Raw genomic sequence first — 19,641 nt, 5'->3', positions numbered from 1 at the left:
TGTATATACTTCAAATTTGTTATTATTATTGTTATTATTATTATTATTATTTATTATTTGTTTTTTCTCGTTGTTGTTTTATACTAATAACCATTTATTACCTTTTCTGTCCCGCGTGAGCTGCCACGTACTAAACTTTGAACCACTTGAAAGAGGGACGGGCCAGGTAAAGGGGTCACGTGGTCGCACAGGTAGCTTCCCTACAAAAGCGGTGAGCGTTCAGCCATTGCTTCGCGATGGTGACTGCGGGAGGCTTCACATAAAATCTCACAGGCGACAAAACTTTGGATTTACGGGCTCACCTTTGCGCTCAGGTGTCAGAGTAAAGGCGTTTCTACCTCCCGCGTCCCGCTCGCGTCTCACATCCCGCTGATCTTCAGTCCCTTTTAGTCTCGTTTAGTATTAGATTAGTTTTCTGTGTGTTTGCGGTTCTTTTTTTAAAAATTCAGATGACGGCGCAGGTAGACTACCTGGTGGTGGTTTTCACCGCCACATCTGGCGCGAGCGGAGATCTCCTGGGGTCTGACGAGAAGGAGCTCGTGCAGTTGGTTTGGCAGCTCGTGGATGTAAAGAACAAAAAGGTAAAAACTCACTTGTAGGCTGCTTGTTCTTACTTGCTAATCATCGTGACTCCAAAGCAGGAAATGTGGTGTTCAAAGGAGTGGACAGGTGGACTGCAAACAGCGATACATGATGTCAGACCAATATTAATAAGGGAAAAAAAAGTGTGCCAGGGGGATTTTTGTGGGATTCCTCCTTACGCGCACCTGTTCAGAAATCATTGTTCGCTTTAATTACAAAAAACCTTCTGCCTTATGTGTAAGACGTTTAAATTGCTCCTTTGCTGCTTTCCACTGTGATAATATCTATGTAGCAAACACACATATTTCACGCTGGTTTTATTATATTGTTCCAAAGCCTCTGAGTTTCTAGCTAGGCTGGCTGTTTCAAGGCTGACTTGTTTTTTTCCTCTCTGAACCAGTTGGGCAAGGTGAATGAGCTCCTCATAAAGCCTGACCTCTCAGACTTGACAGAAGAAAAAGAGGAGGAGGATGTGGTGGAGGAGAGCGTGGAACAGGAGAATGGATCTGGAGCAGACTGTGTGTACAAAGCACCGAGCGTTGATAAAGCTTTAAACATGGTAATGTCTTCAAAGTAGCCAGAAAGCCATTAATAGGCCATTTATAGATTATTAATTACAGTTACAGCACTGGTTAAAGCAGCTGTATTAAAGTCCATACCTCTAAATGTTTTTACAGTTTCATCTGCAACTGACAAATGAGGTGAACAGCGCGGGCGCAGGCACGTCGGTGTGTTTGTGTACAGACGGGCAGCTCCACATCCGCCAAGTGATTCACCCCGAGGCCGCGAGCAAGGTGAGCGGGGCGGGGGAACACGCCTAGCAGCCAGGGCGGATGTTTCACTCACTCACTGCTGCGGGAGCCTTCGACGCTCTCAGAGGGCTGTGTTGTGTCAGCACCGCACTGCTCGCTGAACTTTAATGTTAACACTGAAAGCTGATCTACAGGAGAAGCCACTGCGGTGACACACGCCCATGCGTATACCGCACACTCGTGCACATAAAAGACAGGCACACATGATGCTCATGAAATTTCTCCTGAGTGCCTTCAAACTGTGTGTTAATGATACAAGAAGTAGGCAGTGCATGCTCTTGTGGCCTGTGCAAACATGAGTTTCACAGCAATAAAAACAGAAGCTGCTGATGGGCCTTTCACTCACACTGTATTCCTCTCCAGAACATCCTGGTCCCAGACTGTTTCTACTCTTTCTTTGACCTTCGGAAGGAGTTCAAGAAGCACTTCCCCGCTCCTGACCTCAAAGCTCTGAATGTCCACACCATGGCAGAGTGTATCCTTTTAACACGTCACCTGTTTACATTAACATTTCATGTCCTGTTGCCTGTTTACGCCGTCTAAGTCATGGATTTCCAGACATTTGTTTTTTTTGCTCGATTGATTTGATCCGATTGATTGGTTCTTTCTCATACTGTGCATTGCATTACCCTCAAAAATCCACAACACACGCATTAAGCAGTTGGCTGTAGGGATAAAGCTTTTGAAATGCAAATAAGGAAAGAGTGGCAGCACCTTACTAAGCCCTTAGTGAAAGAGTGTGTGTTTACCCAACAGGACCAACCCCATACACACACACACGCACACACAGGTATAGGAAGAAAAACACGTGAGTGTATTGCTGTTCTGTTTTCACTTTTTTCATTTTTTCACACACCTGTCTATTCTGTCATGATTTGGGAAAAAACAGATCAGACCTAGTTTTAAAAAATGTATTAAACCAGCAACAGAAATTATTTGGGAGCAGGCGAATGACTCCGCTCATATACAACCGGATCTTCTTTTGAATAGGACAGAGGGCTGGCAACTCTAAATGCAGATGAACCTCCTGGTTAAATGGAACTCAGTTACCAAAGAGGGCCTGGTTACGGCCATGATGATCAGTGTAGCGATCTTGCGGATATCCTGCCTTTTAATACTCCAGGTTGATTCAGAGAAGGTGTAGAAGAAAGCTGAGAGAGTGGGCTCCACCCAAAGCATACAACTCCAACTAAATTGAAAATGGACTTAGGAAATGAGAGAGAGGAAAAAAAGAAGAAATCAAACGTCCAATCCTGCTGGACCACGATGCATTCATGATTAATAACACTGTCGCTCTCTTGCTTGTGCTCCTTAACCACCTCCTCCTCAGCTCTTAGTATACCTGTTGATGTGCCCACCATGTGGGACCCCTCTGCCACACCGGATCCATCGGTCCCTTTGCCTGCAGAAGTAGCCACACAGCAGCTTCAGGTTATGTCCAGCATTGTCCTGGCACTGCTATCCGAGCCATTTTGTAAGTACCACGTACATTACCGAGTAATGTTAGCAAACACATCAGTAAATCGATTTACTACTAATGAGTTCCAAAACTGTGTTACTTTAAGTAAAACCCTGCTGTGAACTAAACTAGAAAATCAATTAGGACCTCTTTTAAGGATAACTGAAATTTCCTTTAATCATTTTCCCACCCAAAAATGGATGATCCAAGATTCATAGTACTACTTTTGAGCGTGCCACTTAACAAACCGGTAATTAAGAAAGGAAAGAAATGTAAGGTCTTACCTGATTTAGACTTTAACCATTTGCTTTGCCTTTTAAAAACGGTCTCAGCTTGATTACTTTGTGTGTTATCATGGTGACTCTGTCACTTTGCTGTTGCAGGCCACACGTTTTCGAACCCCGAGAGAGTTAGTGAGAAGTTCGAGAGCGGCACTTGGTGAGTAACATTTATTAAAGATACACGTTATTTTTGTTCCCTGATAATCCACTGTAATAATACCTGTGTGTGTGTGTGTGTGCAGCAGTAAAATGGAGAAAGTGTGCGACAACACGGTGATCCGAGCCAGAGGATTGCCGTGGCAGTCTTCTGACCAGGATATCGCTCGATTTTTCAGAGGCCTCAACATCGCCAAGTACGTTGCTGACATCTTTAAAGGCGCACATTTTTACACTGTTTATCATCTTTTTTTAATCACTGATGACACCCAGAAAGCTGCTGCTGACAGAGGTTTTCAGAGAGGCTTTATAACCCCCTTCATATGCTGTTCTCTTTAGAGGAGGGGTTGCATTGTGCCTGAATGCTCAAGGGAGGAGGAATGGAGAAGCTCTGGTTCGCTTTGTGAGCGAGGAACACAGAGAGCTGGCGTTGCAGAGACACAAACACCACATGGGGAATAGATATATTGAGGTAAGGCGTCTGGACACAGTAGAATCAGCCACATCACCAAATTATTGTCCCATCACTAAACATCGTTCCCCTCTATCGGCAGGTTTATAAAGCGACAGGAGATGACTTCCTGAAGATAGCAGGAGGTGGGAAGTTCATATATCTGTTAGCTTAAGTGCAGCCGCCTGGTTTATGTGTGTATATAGTGAAACTGAGTTGAAAAAGAGGACTTTTGAAGTCTTTGAGATCTTCTATGGTGCTATTTTATTAATACTTCAGCAACTTCTTATATGAGCTTGAATTCATGTATTTAGTAATAATGATTTTTAGGAGTTGAAAATGTTTCAGGACCTTTGTAAATGTCTCCAGGTCCATTGGGATTTTTCCTTCATGCCACTTGTAATCTTAAAAGAAAAATTATTATTAGTACAAAAAGCTGTTGGTTATGACTCAGTGATACCATTTAATGGCAACACAGCCTTTTATGAAGGGCAATAAGTTTGTCAACAAGGCACAGCTCATCACTGAGTCATTTGACCTGAATATTAATAATTTTACTCACATGATGAACGCCTCCCAGAAACCAGAAGTGACCTCATTACATAAAGCTAAAGTTTATCGTCATACAGATGAGAGATTTAGACGATTACTCAAAATCACAGAGGCTTGAAAAGTCAGATTTAGCATCACTCTTATCAATTGCAGAAGAAGAAGGAGGCCAACTAACACTAGTTGAACGGGCTTGCCCGTGTCATTCTCTCTGTGTCAGGTACGTCTCATGAGGTAGCAATGTTCCTGTCCCGCGAGGACCAGATCATAGTGAGGATGCGAGGCCTCCCTTTCACCGCCACGCACGAGCAGGTGCTCGCCTTCTTCTCGCCAGAGGATGAACTTAAAGAGACGTGTCCCGTCAGCGGGGGAAAGGACGGCATCCTGTTTGTTCGCTACCCAGATGGACGTCCCACCGGCGACGCGTTTGTTTTGTTTGCCTGTGAAGAACATGCTCAGTGCGCCTTGAGGAAACACAAGGAAATCCTGGGGAAAAGATATATCGAGCTTTTTAAGAGTACGGCAGCAGAGGTGCAGCAGGTACGCCGGGGTGTTTCTTCGCTTTGTTTTACGGTGTGCGGTTGAGTGAAATGTGCTTGATTGTGTGCTCACTTGTAGGTTTTAGAGGAGAAAAACTGTTTGTTTATTTGGCCACAGCAGCAAAGAGTGACAACGTGAGGGTGTGTTTCTTATCTTCTCAGGCAGTTGTAGGCATTATAGGAGAGAAGCTCATGGGTGGGGACCAGTAAAACAAGGTGGACTGTGTGTGCATGTTTCCCTACAAACGGTTATTCTAGCTGCTCCTTTCTCTTTTGAACTTTCTTTCGCTCTTCGTGTGCTCCACTGCTCTTTGTGTCTCTTTGGCATTCATTTTCTTATCTTTCTGGACTGATAAGCAGACAGTCCACCTACATATCTATGCAGAGGCCTTTCGTGGTGTGTGTGTGTGTGTGTGTGTGTGTGAGACACTTGCGAGGTTTATTGGTCCTCTCCAGAAATGCAAACACGCTGGTGTCCTGTTGGCACCACGCCAGCTCCTGTCTGACGTTGCGTCATATTTAAACACAGCTTGGACTTGGCTTTGTTCTGCTTGAGATGTTTGCTTTTGAGTTATAGTTAGTGACTTTTACCTGTCAGTACTAGAGGAGAAAGGGTTTCCTAAAACTTCACTGCGTACTCGGTAGGTTTTTGCTTTAGGCAGGGTATGTAATTTGAAACTGTGTCTTAGGTGCTAAACAGGTACTCCTCAACCCCTCTGATCTCCGTGGCCCCTGCCCCTCTGATGCCTGTGCTGCCCACGGTGTCTCTTCTGCCCCCTCCTGGTGGAGTGAGAGACTGCCTGCGGCTGAGAGGGCTGCCGTACACGGCGAGCATAGAGGACATCCTCACCTTCCTGGGCGAGTTTACACAGGATATCAGACCGCATGGAGTGCACATGGTCCTCAACCAGCAGGTACATGCAGCACCCACACTGACACACCCATTGACTCACATGCTTTCTAGCACAAATTTACAGGTGTTGCGGAGTAATCTCTGATTCGTCTCCGCTTTCAGGGTCGTCCGTCAGGTGACTGCTTCATCCAGATGACATCAGCTGAGCGAGCGCTCCAAGCTTCGCAGCGGCTTCACAAGCATGTGATGTCCAGCCAGCGTGGGGCAAACAGCCGCTACGTGGAGGTGTTTCCCTGCAGCGCAGAGGAGATGGGCCTCGTGCTGATGGGAGGCTCGCTCTCGCACACGCATACACACACATACACCCGGAGCAGGAGTGGGACAGGGCTCAGCCCGCCGCCATGTAAGTCAAGACGTAAGTGCTGCTGGGAGCTGGGTTGCTTCGGGACTGCAGGGTAGGTGGGCTCCTGCCTTGTGCAGGGTTGCTGGGTTTTTCTCCAATCTCAAACTGTGGGAAGATGAGGAAATCTGGTCTAACCAGGAGGATCGAAAACTGTGTGTCTGAGAGTTTGTGTTGGTGTATGTGAGTGTGTCACCTCTTTGTAATTTAGTGTGATTAAATTACCCATCTGCATGACCTAATAAACCTAATGGGGTAACCATCCTTTTTTCAGTTGTTGCCTGTGTTCACACATTTAGATGAAAATACTGTAGTTTGTTTTTAGTGGCATGTTTGTCGATCTCATAAATTCCACTCTCTTACACTGCTGAAGTATTTCATAAAAATCTGAAAGGGTTGGGAAAGTGTAAGCAAGACAGTTTGATTCCAGCTATCTTCATAAAACATCAAAAATGGCTTACATCTCTCTAATCTTATCAGATGAGTAGAGGTGGTTGTGGGATTAGGCCTCAATGGCCTGGCACACCTCTGGTGTGTGCATCTCCTGTGCTTGTCCAATCAGGAGCTGTGTAAAGGCTGTGGGCATATCTGAACGCTGGTGCGTAGATGGTGGATTGATCTCTGTGTGTGTAGTCCTTCGACTTAAATGTGGACTCTTAGTTTTCAAAAAGAGAGGATTATAACACGTCTAATGGTTATGAGCTGTTTAATATGAAATAGTTCACATTAGTGAAAGGGACACAACACAGGGATTCAAGGCTAGACATGCGGGTTTTAAAAAGGTCCATGATGAGATGAAATTAAATGTTGAAAATGCACACACAGACTGCAGGAACAGCCAGAATCACCATGCAAGGAGGATAAAGTGCTCAGGCGGCACTGTCCCCTGCATTTAGACAGTGTCTCTGTTCTCTGACAGCGCTGTGGCTCTCGTTTTGCTAATATTTAATACTTGGAAGGCTTTATGCATGAATGCATATGAGAAAGTATAAACCAGATGCTGCTAAACACTGACAACTGTCGAGTGAATTAAAAGCATCTTACCTGCTCCGAAATTACACAGAGGTGATAATAAAATACTGAAATAATGAAACATACAGGTTACAGGCCCATCGGTGGTCCAGCGTAGTGTACAATACGCTGACGCTTTCATTGTTTGCCACGTGCATACATTCAAAGTGTGTCAGGTGCTGAGTGATGTTGTGGAGGGTCATTGTTTGTAGATTTGCATGAGCACCTCTCCAAAAAACAAACAATGACCTTGCAGACTTCTCCACCATGTCTCTGTTCACGCGTGTCTCTGTTCGTCTGGTTAAAAATCTTTTACCTCTCCTCCTCGCCAGGTTTATCGCCACCATCTTATTCCTTCACACCTGCTCCACCTGTCCTGCCTCCAGAGGCTGCTGCTGCTCTCTACCCTCCCATTGGGCAGGTGGTCCTGGCTCCTCGCCCCCTACCACCAGGACATGCCTACTACCCCGCCTCAGCTCAGCTATACATGAACTACGCAGCCTACTACCCCAGGTAAACAATGGTATTTACAGATGAAGGGATTTATTGAATCAGAGATTAAATGGCTCAGCTTGTGAAAATATTTTCAAAAATGTTTAAATATTAAATATTTGCATTGGTGAATAGGTGAGAGGTCTGTTAGTGGAAGGTCCAAAGGGAAAACTCTCTTCATTGCTGAAATTATTTGATTTTATCTGTTTGAAAAGTTTTGATTTGTCTGATTAGTTCGCATAAAGGTCACAGAAAGTTATTGTTTTAACAGTGTGCAGGAATTCTCACAGTTTTTACCTCTCAGCCTTCAAAGCCTGAGGGGCTATTGTCGGCATCCTGCCAGGCGGGCGGGCAGCCTGGACACCTAAGTTTGTGAATGCTATAACTCGAGAACAAAGCGACATAGGAGCTTCAAATTGTTACCATAGTAATATCTACTAAAAATCTCAGATGAGTTCAAATCTCAGTGACCTTGACAGAGGTCAAGCTTTCTGAAAATCTTGTGAACTCAAAAAGAAATTCACCTTGTTCCAGCTGAAAATCTGTAAATACAGTGGGGCAAAAAAGTATTTAGTCAGCCACCGATTGTGCAAGTTCCCCCACCTAAAATGATGACAGAGGTCAGTAATTTGCACCAGAGGTACACTTCAACTGTGAGAGACAGAATGTGAAAAAAAAAATCCATGAATTCACATGGTAGGATTTGTAAAGAATTTATTCGTAAATCAGGGTGGAAAATAAGTATTTGGTCACCTCAAACAAGGAAAATCTCTGGCTCTCACAGACCTGTAACGTCTTCTGTAAGAAGCTTTTCTGTCCCCCACTCGTTACCTGTATGAATGGCACCTGTTTGAACTGATCATCTGTATAAAAGACACCTGTCCACAGCCTCAAACAGTCAGACTCCAAACTCCGCCATGGCCAAGACCAAAGAGCTTTTGAAGGACACCAGGAAAAGTATTGTAGACCTGCACCAGACTGGGAAGAGTGAATCTACAATAGGCAAGCAGCTTGGTGTGAAAAAATGAACTGTGGGAGCAATCATCAGAAAATGGAAGACATACAAGACCACTGATAATCTCCCTCGATCTGGGGCTCCACGCAAGATCTCATCCCGTGGGGTCAAAATGATCATGAGAACGGTGAGCAAAGATCCCAGAACCACACGGGGGGACCTGGTGAATGACCTGCAGAGAGCTGGGACCAAAGTAACAAAGGTCACCATCAGTAACACACTACAACGGCAGGGAATCAAATCCCGCAGTGCCAGACGTGTTCCGCTGCTGAAGCCAGTGCATGTCCAGGCCCGTCTGAAGTTTGCCAGAGAGCACATGGATGATACAGCAGAGGATTGGGAGAATGTCATGTGGTCAGATGAAACCAAAGTAGAACTTTTTGGTATAAACTCAACTCGTCGTGTTTGGAGGAAGAAGAATACTGAGTTGCATCCCAAGAACACCATACCTACTGTGAAGCATGGGGGTGGAAACATCATGCTATGGGGCTGTTTTTCTGCCAAGGGGACAGGACGACTGATCCGTGTTAAGGACAGAATGAATGGGGCCATGTATCGTGAGATTTTGAGCCAAAACCTCCTTCCATCAGTGAGAACTTTGAAGATGAAACGAGGCTGGGTCTTCCAACATGACAATGATCCAAAACACACCGCCCGGGCAACAAAGGAGTGGCTCCGTAAGAAGCATTTGAAAGTCCTGGAGTGGCCTAGCCAGTCTCCAGACCTCAACCCCATAGAAAATCTGTGGCGGGAGTTGAAAGTCCGTGTTGCTCGGCGACAGCCCCAAAACATCACTGCTCTCGAGAAGATCTGCATGGAGGAATGGGCCAAAATACCAGCTACTGTGTGTGCAAACCTGGTAAAGACCTATAGTAAACGTTTGACCTCTGTTATTGCCAACAAAGGTTATGTTACAAAGTATTGAGTTGTATTTTTGTTATTGACCAAATACTTATTTTCCACCCTGATTTACTAATAAATTCTTTACAAATCCTACCATGTGGATTCATGGATTTTTTTTTTTCACATTCTGTCTCTCACAGTTGAAGTGTACCTCTGGTGCAAATTACTGACCTCTGTCATCATTTTAGGTGGAGGAACTTGCACAATCGGTGGCTGACTAAATACTTTTTTGCCCCACTGTATGTACACATTTACCTGAAATATCCTTGATGCTTTGTGAGAGCTTACTGTTGTTTCTCCCATTAAGTAATCTTCCTTTCTCACATTAAATCAACCACTCCTGAATTTCTATAAAGAAATTTACGAGCCAACCGACGCTAAGCCGAGGCTGCCGGGTGGTGTTTACTTGTGGGTTGTTTACTGGTGGGTGAAGTTGCTCTCAGACAAACTCTCAGATCCAGGCAGAGCTTCCATTTCTCACATGTAGCACATAAGAGGTGGATTCCCCAGTCCTGGCATACCCCTGTGAATGGAAATAGTCCATTTGGTTTAGAGAGCCTGTGTAGAGCTGCTGGACACTTATTTACTTGCTTTATTCATAAAGATATGCACACTTTGTACTGCAAGGCCGGCAGGTTAAAGACTGAGTGTTGGGCTTGAGTGATTCATATATTTATATTTCTCTCATAAAGCCCTGCAAAAGTTCAGGATGTGCATAAGAAATGTGGAACTGCTATCCACGCTTGATCTTCTTCATTCTTAGTCATCTTCTTCTTTGAACCGCCTGCATAGCATCAATCAAAATCAAAATAGTTTTACTTTCACTGAAACATGTTGTGTACATTAGTGAGTGATTAAAAACACCTAAAACTTGCAATAACTATAAAGGTTTTTTCCCATTTTAAAAAAAAAAAAAAAAAGAAAAGAGGTCGAGCATTTTGTACTTGGTTGAATTATATACTGCCAAGGAGAAAGGCTGGGGCAAGGGTAGTTAATGACTGAAGTCTGCGTTATCAAAGTACTTGGTAAACAAGCATTGACCTCTGGTTCTCTTTGGTGAGCCATCAGAGACTGAGAGAGCAGCTCACTCAAAGACAACACCCAGAGTTACTCCCAGTCTTGTTTTTCCTGAATCCTGCTGCATACGTTGTGTTTTCTGAGAAGATACATGTTTATGCTGGTTTTGTACTTAGGATAACAGTCTCTGTCCTTTTTCCCTTCTTGTTGTTTTCCTTCTTTTTTTCTTTTCCAGTCCACCTGGCTCACCTAACACCTTAGGTTTCTTCCCCTCCCCCTCCTCCATTGCCTCGCCGGGAGGCCTGGTGCGTATGCCCGGTCTGACCTACAACAGCAACGGAGTCAAAGAGCTCATAAATGCAGTGCAGGGTTACCAGGTAAGAGGTGGCGTCCTTCAAATGCACCGTGCACTTAGCATTTTATTAATGAAGTTCCTATAATGGAGATTTTCTGTGCCTTCAGAGCTCTCATACCTCACTGTAGGATCTAAAGTGTTGTATTCAAATCTCCTCGTATTATGGGTGTGTATTGTCAGGCATCCACTGTGTTTGCCCAGAGGCTATCAAACTAGTTTATCCTGTCTCCTCTCCCTGTTCTGTCACACACGGATTGCTGCTTGCTTCAACTTGAACTGGAGAATCTCAGATCTTATTTAAACCTGAAAGAGTACGAAGAATCTGAAGATAAATTATGACATGATAAGGACTACTTTAAGCAATATATTGAGACAGACTGGGTTTTGTTTTCTGTATTTTAAAGGCCTTTAGATTAGTGTCTATGGCTACATGTGTCTCAGCCCCCATCTCTATCATTCCTCCCCCTTCCTCATGCCACAGTATGCTCCCGAGGATGCTTTCATGCACGCCCACGGGCCCGTGCACACTCATGACCCGACCAGGACATTGCTTACGCAGCCCAAAGAATGGGTGTGTATTTAAGGTGTCTGAGGCAGGTGGCAGGTAAGGATTGGCTGAGGGATCAGTCAGGGGGATTTAATTTAGAGAAGGTGTTGTAGCTGTGGTTTTACTGGTCACCAGGGCTTACAGGGCACCATTTTCCACATTAATGGGGAATTTTCAGGTATTTCCTTTTGACTAGGTTAAATAATTGGAGGAAATCTCTTGGTTTTTAGGTATTTCATGGGTTTTCACATGGCGTTTGTTTAACCTTTTTTCTGTCCGCTCGTGAAGCCTTTAATGAAAACACTGAGCACCACATAGCCGACTGACCGTCCACTGAACCCTCTCCCCTTTGACTGTACAGGCATGGTCCTTTTTCTGCATGTCGAGACAGCGTGAAAGTCAAATAGCGGGCGCAAGAAACTCCTCAGTGGTGACATTTTCATCACAGAACAACATAAAAATATTGTGAAAGTGAAAGTAGCTGCTTTAAAGTTTGAATTGTTCTCTTACCCAGATAACCAGTAATAAGTCCTCATTTTTACTGTTACATTGCAGTATTAAAGATACATTTTTTTAATGTTTCATACATCAATACAAGGATATTATAGGTACATAAAACTAGGTATGAAAATGTATATAGTTAACCTAAATTTAAAAAAAAAACAACTTACCTCCCCCCCTCTCAAAACTCCCCCTAAAACTAACTAAAATAGCATTTTGTACTTTATGCTCAATTTCTTTTTGAATGCATTAATCCTGAGGAGGTAATGACACAGATGTTTAGTGAGACTGCCATATCCACTTGGCTGTGAGTCATGTGTTTTTATTGTAACGCTTGTTCTGAGCTTCTAGAATTTTCCACCTGACAAATGATAATTAGAAACACTAAAAAGAACACAGAAACGAATAAAATTGAAACGGTAAAGACCCTAAAATAACAGAAGGGAACTGCAACAACACACCTAAGGGCAAGCGCTTGGCAACAGTGAGAAGGAGAAACTCCCTTTTTGCAGGAAGAATCTTCTGGCAGAACCAGGTTAACTGTAATCTTATAGATATATTTATTAACGTCCTTTCTCAGACATTTGTGATTACCTGCTGCTTCACGCCAAAATGTCTGCTGCGAAACTGGCCTGCTGAAGAGTAAAATTACTTTACAGAACAATTGCAACAATACCTAAGGGGGCGGGGCTTAGTCAACGGTCAGATGGTGCTGTCGCAATGTGGTAGTGTAATAGATGGGTAATAACAGCTTTAGGTGATTGAGAAGGTGATGGGTAATGTCTGGTGCAGGTGCTCTTTTTTTTGTTGTTGTTGGGGGCTAAAACTCTTTCCTCACCCTTGTTCTTCTTCTCTCCGCAGAATCCTGCAGAGTCTGTTTCCCTCCTGAGCAGCAGTCTGATTGGTCAGTGCAGCTCAAGTGAGGCTCCTCTTATGTCACTACCTGCTCTCATGACCAAGCCAGGGGGGCAGTATTTGGATTTGACCCTGCTCTAGGGTCACATGTGATAATTTGGTATATGTCAAAGACTTGTTAGATTTTTTTTTAAATAGCCTTTTAGATGTGTTATTTATATCTTTAGCAACAGAAATTAATGTATTTTATACCAAATTCTCTGTGGCCTTAGCCAACAATAGCATTCTCATCTTATATTGCACATTGTGTATTTTAAAAGCTTTATAGAGATTTTTTAACCTGTTCTATTGTAATCATTACGGTACATATTTGTTAGCCAAACTAGAGAGGAGTGACTTAGTAGCAATTGAGCTAAACGTTTAAGCTTTTCTGTGAAGAGTGAAAGTGTGTGAGTGTGAAAGAGATGAGAATGAGTATTACGCATGGCTGTGTTGAGATGTTTTATTACATAATCTGTTAATGCAGTACATTGTATGTGTTTATATACATTTGATACAGTACACAGTGATTGTATTGGAAGCTTTAGTGCATGAAGAAGTTAGTAGTGAAACTTTAAGATGTTTACATAATGCCAAATATCAATGCACTGCTAATCAATAAGACTACTAATGAAAACAATAGCAGTATGTTTGAATGATATCCTATATGTTACACTGTGAGTTTGTCTGATAGCCTGGACCTTGTTATGAGGCCTCAATTTACAAAAACTGTGACATCTCACACTTCATTAGCCCCTCCTTGTTGTGTATTTGGATTCAGCTGAAAAGAAGACAGTCCCACTTCTCAGTAATTTAACTACAAATTTGCATTCTTCAAGAGGGCTCAGATCACAAGCTCTCAGCTTACTGTGCAAAGAGTAAAGCCAGAGCCGGTTTATGACCACTTCTGTGACATATTTTTAGCAGTCCATCACACTTTCCTTGTCTTCTTTCCACCGTCTACGCTGTTATTGGAGAACGTTTTTGAACAAACAGGTTGCTCTAAGAAATCTAATCACCGTACTTCTTTTGAACCTGTAGATTTTTAGGAAAGGCGAAAAGGAAAGGAATGAAGGACGTGTCGGATATGTTTCATGTGAATTTAAATGCCGTTTATGCTCAGCATAAAGTTGATGTTTGGGCTTCATGTTTCTGTACGCATGTGCCACAGCAGGATTTAATCCTCCTCAGGACGCCCTACTGCAGGCATGCTGAAAAAGAAAAAGAAAAACAAACAATAAACTTAACATGTCAAGTTTGTCATCCTCCAGCTGTTTGATTTCACTGTTTACCTTCTGATCATTTCACTTTGCCGTGTAGTATGCCTGTTTGTGTCTCATGAGGGTTTTTAAAGTGCAGGAGTGCAAATATGCAGGTGGAGCTTGTCTCGTGACACAACGTGGCTCAGGGCGAAACTGTGGGAACTCCCTCTCACTGTCCTCAGCGATTACCTCTGCGGTGCCCGCATACACATGCTATAGCAAAGAAGCTATTGTCATCTAGACACACTGAACACATTATGTGAGAGGATGGCCTCTCTTTTTACTGCGTGGAAAAGAGCAGAAAATAGATCAGGAAGTGGGAAGAGAGAAGGAAAGCAGACAAAACCATGTCAGACCCCCTCAGGGCAGAGTTACATTGTGTAATACAATCTTCTGCACCCCACCCAAATAATCTCTTTTAAAAACACTTAGTCTCCCACTCACAAAACACACACACACACACTCACACACACACTGTCCAAACCAGCAGGAAGAATTTATTTATTTTTATCCATGTGACAAAGTTTTTCTCACCTTTTTGACGTCTGGAAAATAAATGTATTGTCTGTAAGATGTTGTGGAGAAATCCAGTGAAGTTACACTGGTATGAAAAAAGTGCAGATAAGTGCAGCTCATTTAGGGAATTTTTAATTTATTGATTGAACTGAGCACGTCTTAGATTTAAAGAATCAGAGTAGATTAAATCAAATCTTTTATTAAGAAAATAATCCAGGGTTTGTCAGGGACAGACAACTATCAGGAAAAGGGAAGGTTTTTTTTTTTAATAACAAGAGGATTATTTTAGTTATTTAACATTTAGCAGGAGATGATCTTTAATCTTTTTCATGTTCCACACTTATATCCTGTCCTTGCAACATTTACTTATGTGGATGAAGTCCCCACAAACCCAAAGAAACCCATGTCACTCAGTATGAAATGTTTTTGGAGCCATTTTCACAGAGCTAGTGTTAATAAAAGTGTTTATTTAAAAGTGTATAATAGGTATAAACTACCTGTGCAGGGGCAGGTCTAGAAGGTAGCACTTAATATCATTTATAAGGTATGTTTGACATATGTTTTATAGATTATAGGCCAGTTTAAACACAGGCAATCATTTTTTCAGCAAATACCTGAAATCACTTATTGGCACAACACTGTCCATGTGATCTGGATGCTATCGCTATCTTTTTTCAAATAGCAGACACACAACTGGACATCTTCTTTCAGTGAAGTTGAAAAGTCAGGTTGATGAAGCAATGACACAAAGAAAAAAACTTATTATTATTATTATAATGGAGAGTTTTTTACATTTTCAAAACGCTGATAGTTTAGACGCAGCATGACTGACAGAGAAGATTTGCAGTGGTCTGCAGAGTTACAGCCTGGAGTAAAACATGCAGTTGGTGCACACAGAAATGCAGTGGCAAACTATGGATTCTAAATCCACTACAATGCACATTGTCTGCTTGCAGTTGATACAGTTAAGCTCCTGAGGCAGCATGTTCTTTAACTCATTTGAGAAGCCATAGACTTTCATGTAAGGCTCATACATTCACAACGAATGGCTGGAAGTTCAGCAAAAAATGTATATAGGCCAGCCCAGAGAGTTTCAGAAGCTTGGTATCAGAAAATGAGCATGCAGTCACTTTGCATGGTGCAATATGATGGACAGTCTACCTGCAGTGCTCCAGGTCTATTAAGATATCGCTAACGAGGGAAGTAAAGAAGGTCTGTGGAGGTTTAGTATATAGAATCATGGAGGGCAACGTATTCGACTGTCTACCCACTCTTTTAAGTACATTAAGTGAAGGAGTCGGCTTTCTATTTTTGCCTGTCTTTATGTAACATCATGTATGTCATTTTCTGTCTTTGCAATGTGACCTGCAGCAAGGTTATTATAGTTAACTACAAAACATATAAAACATTTTAGTTTAGGAATTTTGAAAAATTAAAACTGAAAGGATTTTGTGACCTTCGAAAACTAATTTAGAGGAAATATCCTTATTTTAGTGTTTGTTAGTTTGGTAAACATTTGAATCAAAACTTGCCTTATGAGGCTTTGATAGACAAATATCTATTGTGGATGTCCACGACACTGTGAGTCAGCTGCTTTTAGAAAGTTCTGTTTTTATTGTAAAACCTGTACTGACTTTCCAGAATCTTGCCTCTGACACACATACATGTACAACATAGTTAATGAAGATTAAAAATAACACAGAAACAAACTGAAGTGAATTAAAGAGTGAACAGCTTTTTGTATGTAGTGACAGTTAACTGTAACAAGCTGCCTAGTGTCTTTATCTTCTTTTATTCCCCGATGCAGTCTAACAAAGGGTTTAATGACAGAACAAAAGCGTCTACGTGTTTTATATAGTTTCAGGTCTTTGTTTCTTAACCACATTGTCTTTGTGGTTAACAGGAGACCATTCAAACTCCACTTAATATTGGTTTTTAAAGGCGTGGCTGTCACTTTGGCTTCCTTCAGCTGCTCAGCTGTTAAAAGGTTAGATTTGTCCTGTTCATGTGTAAAACTTCTTGTTTGTGAGGGAACCAAGCCCTGTAATCGAAGTAGGAGTATTTTATCATCTATAGATGTGCAAGAGGGCACACAGTTTTTAGAATGTAAAAAACGTTAATCATTGTTTTATTAATGCTTAAATGTTAATCAATCTTAAAAGACTGAGCCCATTAAAAAAAATGGTAGAAACACCTCTGTTCCTTTAACTGTTCCTGTGCCTGTTAATTTCTCAAATATCAATTCCCAGAAAAGCAGAAGATCCCATTTGTTGTGGTCACCATAACTGCGGTGTTTGCTCGCCCCTCCTCTGCTACTGTGCAGCTTTGTGAGAAAAACAAATTCCACAACGAATTTAAGCTTGTAATGCAGGTTGAGCTGAGAAATTATGAAGGACGATTTTGCAGTTGTTTCAAAACCAGTGGGAGGGCCAAATGCCGAAGTCTGCGCAGGCTTCCCCCATTTTTAAAAAACTGAATCATTTACAGCAGATTCACTTCGAAGCAGTTCTTCTCTCCCTCCCTCTTTCTGCTGTGCTGCATCTCACCTTGAAGATGAATTATCTAACACAAAACAGAGGTACAATTAACAGGCTGACTCACCGCACTGGCAGATACCTCTCTAAAGTCCCGCACAGCACACATCTTTTGTTCCGTCGCAGGGAGGGTGAGAGGCACATACCTAACAAACCGGCAGGCAGGGCGAGGCCGAGCCACATTCCCATGTCAGGAAGGAAGAAAAGAAACAAAGATGCTGCTGCAGAGTTGTCAAACCGATGATGTGGCCTTTATTGAGATCCAGTCCAAGGTAGGAAAACTCAATCAGCAACATACAGTACAGGTGCAGATCATGTGCTGCCTCGGATTGTGACAAAGAAGGGCTGAAGTGAAGTTTTTGTTTTTTGCGCAGTAATTAAATATTTCCAAGGGTCTGACCTCTGAGGCCAGATTTGGTTTTGAGCTGCATGTTAAAAACACAGCAAAGGGACGCAAGAGAGGTTTTTCATGAACACCTGTAACACAAGATCAAGGCTGCTGCCACAGGAGCTTTGGCGCCTCCTGGTGGGCACACGGAGACTGAGGTGTCGATATATTCAGTTTTCACTTTCAACTCACACTGTTCAGGATTTTCTTTAAAACCACAGACGCTGCTGATGTTTTTTTGCGTGTAAAAAAATGGATATCTGATATAGGAATTACAGTACTGAGGTAAGCATTTACAACGCCTGCTCTGTTCTCAGGATATCAATGAGTATTTACATTTTGAACAAACTGATTTGAAAGTGAGTGACTTTCATTTCAGGGGTGCTTTTTACATGGAGATCAAAGCTTCAACAGTCGCTGTCTGAAACACAGTTTAGGCATCAGCACGGACACGGCGATGAAGACAATGAGGATGAACTCACACATAAACAGAAGTCCAAAGCAAAATCCGATAATCGTTTAGGGAAACATTAATCATGCAGGCAGCACCAGGAATACAGTCTGTAGCTCGTCTGTAATGCATGTGAGTGAATCCACTTGTTTCCATTTCACTTTTTTGTACAGGTTCAGTTCAGTTATTACAAAGAGCCTTCTTTCTAAAATAACAGTTAAGCAAATATAACAACCGCCTTTATGCAAATATAGATTTATAACTGCTAAATGTGCAATGCAAGTATACAAATGCTGACTGACACCAGTGACTTTGGGACTTCTTAGCTTCCGTCTGAAGGGTCGAGGTCTCAGAGCTCTGTCATCAGGAGCGCTCTCAGGATCTTCTCTCTGTCCACCCTAATTTCTTCTCCGCTGCAGACACGAACATACGATTTAACAGCTCTAAACTTGAACTTTTGTTTCTGCAACAAGGTGAAATATAATTTTCATAACAGAAAATTAAAAAAAACAAAACATTTTACAACAGTAACTATGACAGAAACAACACAAAGTCTGCGTTACAAAGACAAAGAACAGCAGCTACAGGATAAGAAGTTGTCTGGCAATTTAAGCTGGTCATACACAGATCTTACACTCATCTGATGCTTTGTTAGGTACACCTTGCTAGCACCAGTTTTCTATCTTCAGAGCTGCTTTAATTCTTCATGGCACAGAACAACAAGATGCTGGAAACATTCCTCAGAGATTTTTAGGCCCACATGACATGATAGCATTGCACTATTTCTGCAGATTTGCCAGCTTTGCATCCATGACGTGATTATCCCGTTCCATCACATTAAAAAGCTGCTCTACTGAACTGAGATCTAGTGATTGTGGAGGTCATTCAAGTGCAGCAAACTCATCGTCATGTTTAAGAAACCGGTTTGAGATGATTTGAGCTGTGGTGCGCTATCGTGCTGGAAGCGGACAGACACAGTAGCAACAATCTTCAGGCTGTGGTGTTTAAATGATGCACAGATACCAATGATGTGAATGTTTTCATGCTGTTGTCAGAAATAGACCAGCAACATTTTTTCAATCTTCTATTTGAGCCTGTGTGAACAGGAGCCTCACTTTCCTGTTCTTAGCTGAGTGGAACCTGGTGTAGTCTTCTGCCGCTGTAGTCCAACTGCTTCAAAGTTCGAGGTGTTGCGTTTTCAGAGATGCTTTTCTTGGTTGGAACATGTGGTTATTTGAGTAACTGTTTCCTTCCCACAGCTAAAAGCAGTCTGGCCATTCTCCTTTGACTTCTATCAGCAGGACGTTTTCACCCAGAGAATTTCCTCTTTTTCACTCTTTAAATCATAGAGATGACTGTGTGGGAAACTCCCAGAAGATCTGCAGTTACTGGAACACTCAGACCAGCCTGTTACCAACAACCATGCCACCTTCTAAGTCACTTCTTCTCCATTTGGGGGCTCGGTTTGAACTTCAAGAGGTCATCTTTAACATGTCCAAATGCTGCTACGTGATTGGCTGATTAGATATTTTGTTAATGTGCAGAAGAAAAGGTGTACCCAACAAAGTGGCCAGTGGGTGTAAATCGTGTTAGATAACATGAACTTCATGTCATCTAAAGGCTGCAGGGAATGACTAATGAGCTAAATGTCTAATCAGCACGTTCATAAAAGG

The 19,641-nt window shown here is 42.4% G+C and overlaps 2 protein-coding genes across 8 annotated transcripts in view; one reads left to right on the top strand and one right to left on the bottom strand.

The window, feature by feature from the left end:
• The first annotated feature begins 208 nt into the window (after positions 1 to 208).
• Positions 209 to 14,072, top strand: esrp1 (epithelial splicing regulatory protein 1). 6 transcript variants are annotated; one of them, XM_086311847.1, is made up of 16 exons: positions 209 to 581; positions 983 to 1,141; positions 1,260 to 1,376; positions 1,758 to 1,869; positions 2,725 to 2,868; positions 3,237 to 3,291; positions 3,380 to 3,487; positions 3,630 to 3,762; positions 3,845 to 3,887; positions 4,511 to 4,830; positions 5,519 to 5,743; positions 5,845 to 6,097; positions 7,426 to 7,606; positions 10,756 to 10,897; positions 11,357 to 11,446; positions 12,785 to 14,072. In XM_086311847.1, exons 1-16 carry the CDS (start codon positions 450 to 452, stop codon positions 12,917 to 12,919), a joined length of 2,349 nt encoding a protein of 782 aa, XP_086167973.1. In that variant the 5' UTR covers positions 209 to 449; the 3' UTR covers positions 12,920 to 14,072. The 6 variants fall into 6 exon arrangements, with proteins under 6 accessions (XP_086167973.1, XP_086167972.1, XP_086167977.1 ...); XM_086311846.1 differs by having other exon boundaries at positions 210 to 581; positions 3,377 to 3,487; XM_086311851.1 differs by having other exon boundaries at positions 210 to 581; positions 11,357 to 11,479; positions 12,785 to 12,919.
• The window catches only part of epb41l4b (erythrocyte membrane protein band 4.1 like 4B), a 29,958-nt gene continuing 23,486 nt past the window's right edge, over positions 13,170 to 19,641 (bottom strand). For both annotated transcript variants that reach the window (XM_086311852.1, XM_086311853.1), the window contains one exon: positions 13,170 to 18,381. In XM_086311852.1, coding sequence (XP_086167978.1) covers positions 18,318 to 18,381 — 64 coding nt within the window. In that variant the 3' untranslated portion in view covers positions 13,170 to 18,317. The remainder of the gene's footprint in view (positions 18,382 to 19,641) is intronic.

This window comes from Aulonocara sp. 'chitande type north' Nkhata Bay, linkage group LG11 (genome assembly GCF_057382095.1).
Source record: "Aulonocara sp. 'chitande type north' Nkhata Bay isolate Kocher_YH1m ecotype deep benthic linkage group LG11, A_spYH_male_GT1.1, whole genome shotgun sequence".
Taxonomy (NCBI): domain Eukaryota; kingdom Metazoa; phylum Chordata; class Actinopteri; order Cichliformes; family Cichlidae; genus Aulonocara; species Aulonocara sp. 'chitande type north' Nkhata Bay.
Note: the sequence above shows the minus strand (reverse complement) of the source record. Positions and strands in the feature narration are given on the sequence as shown.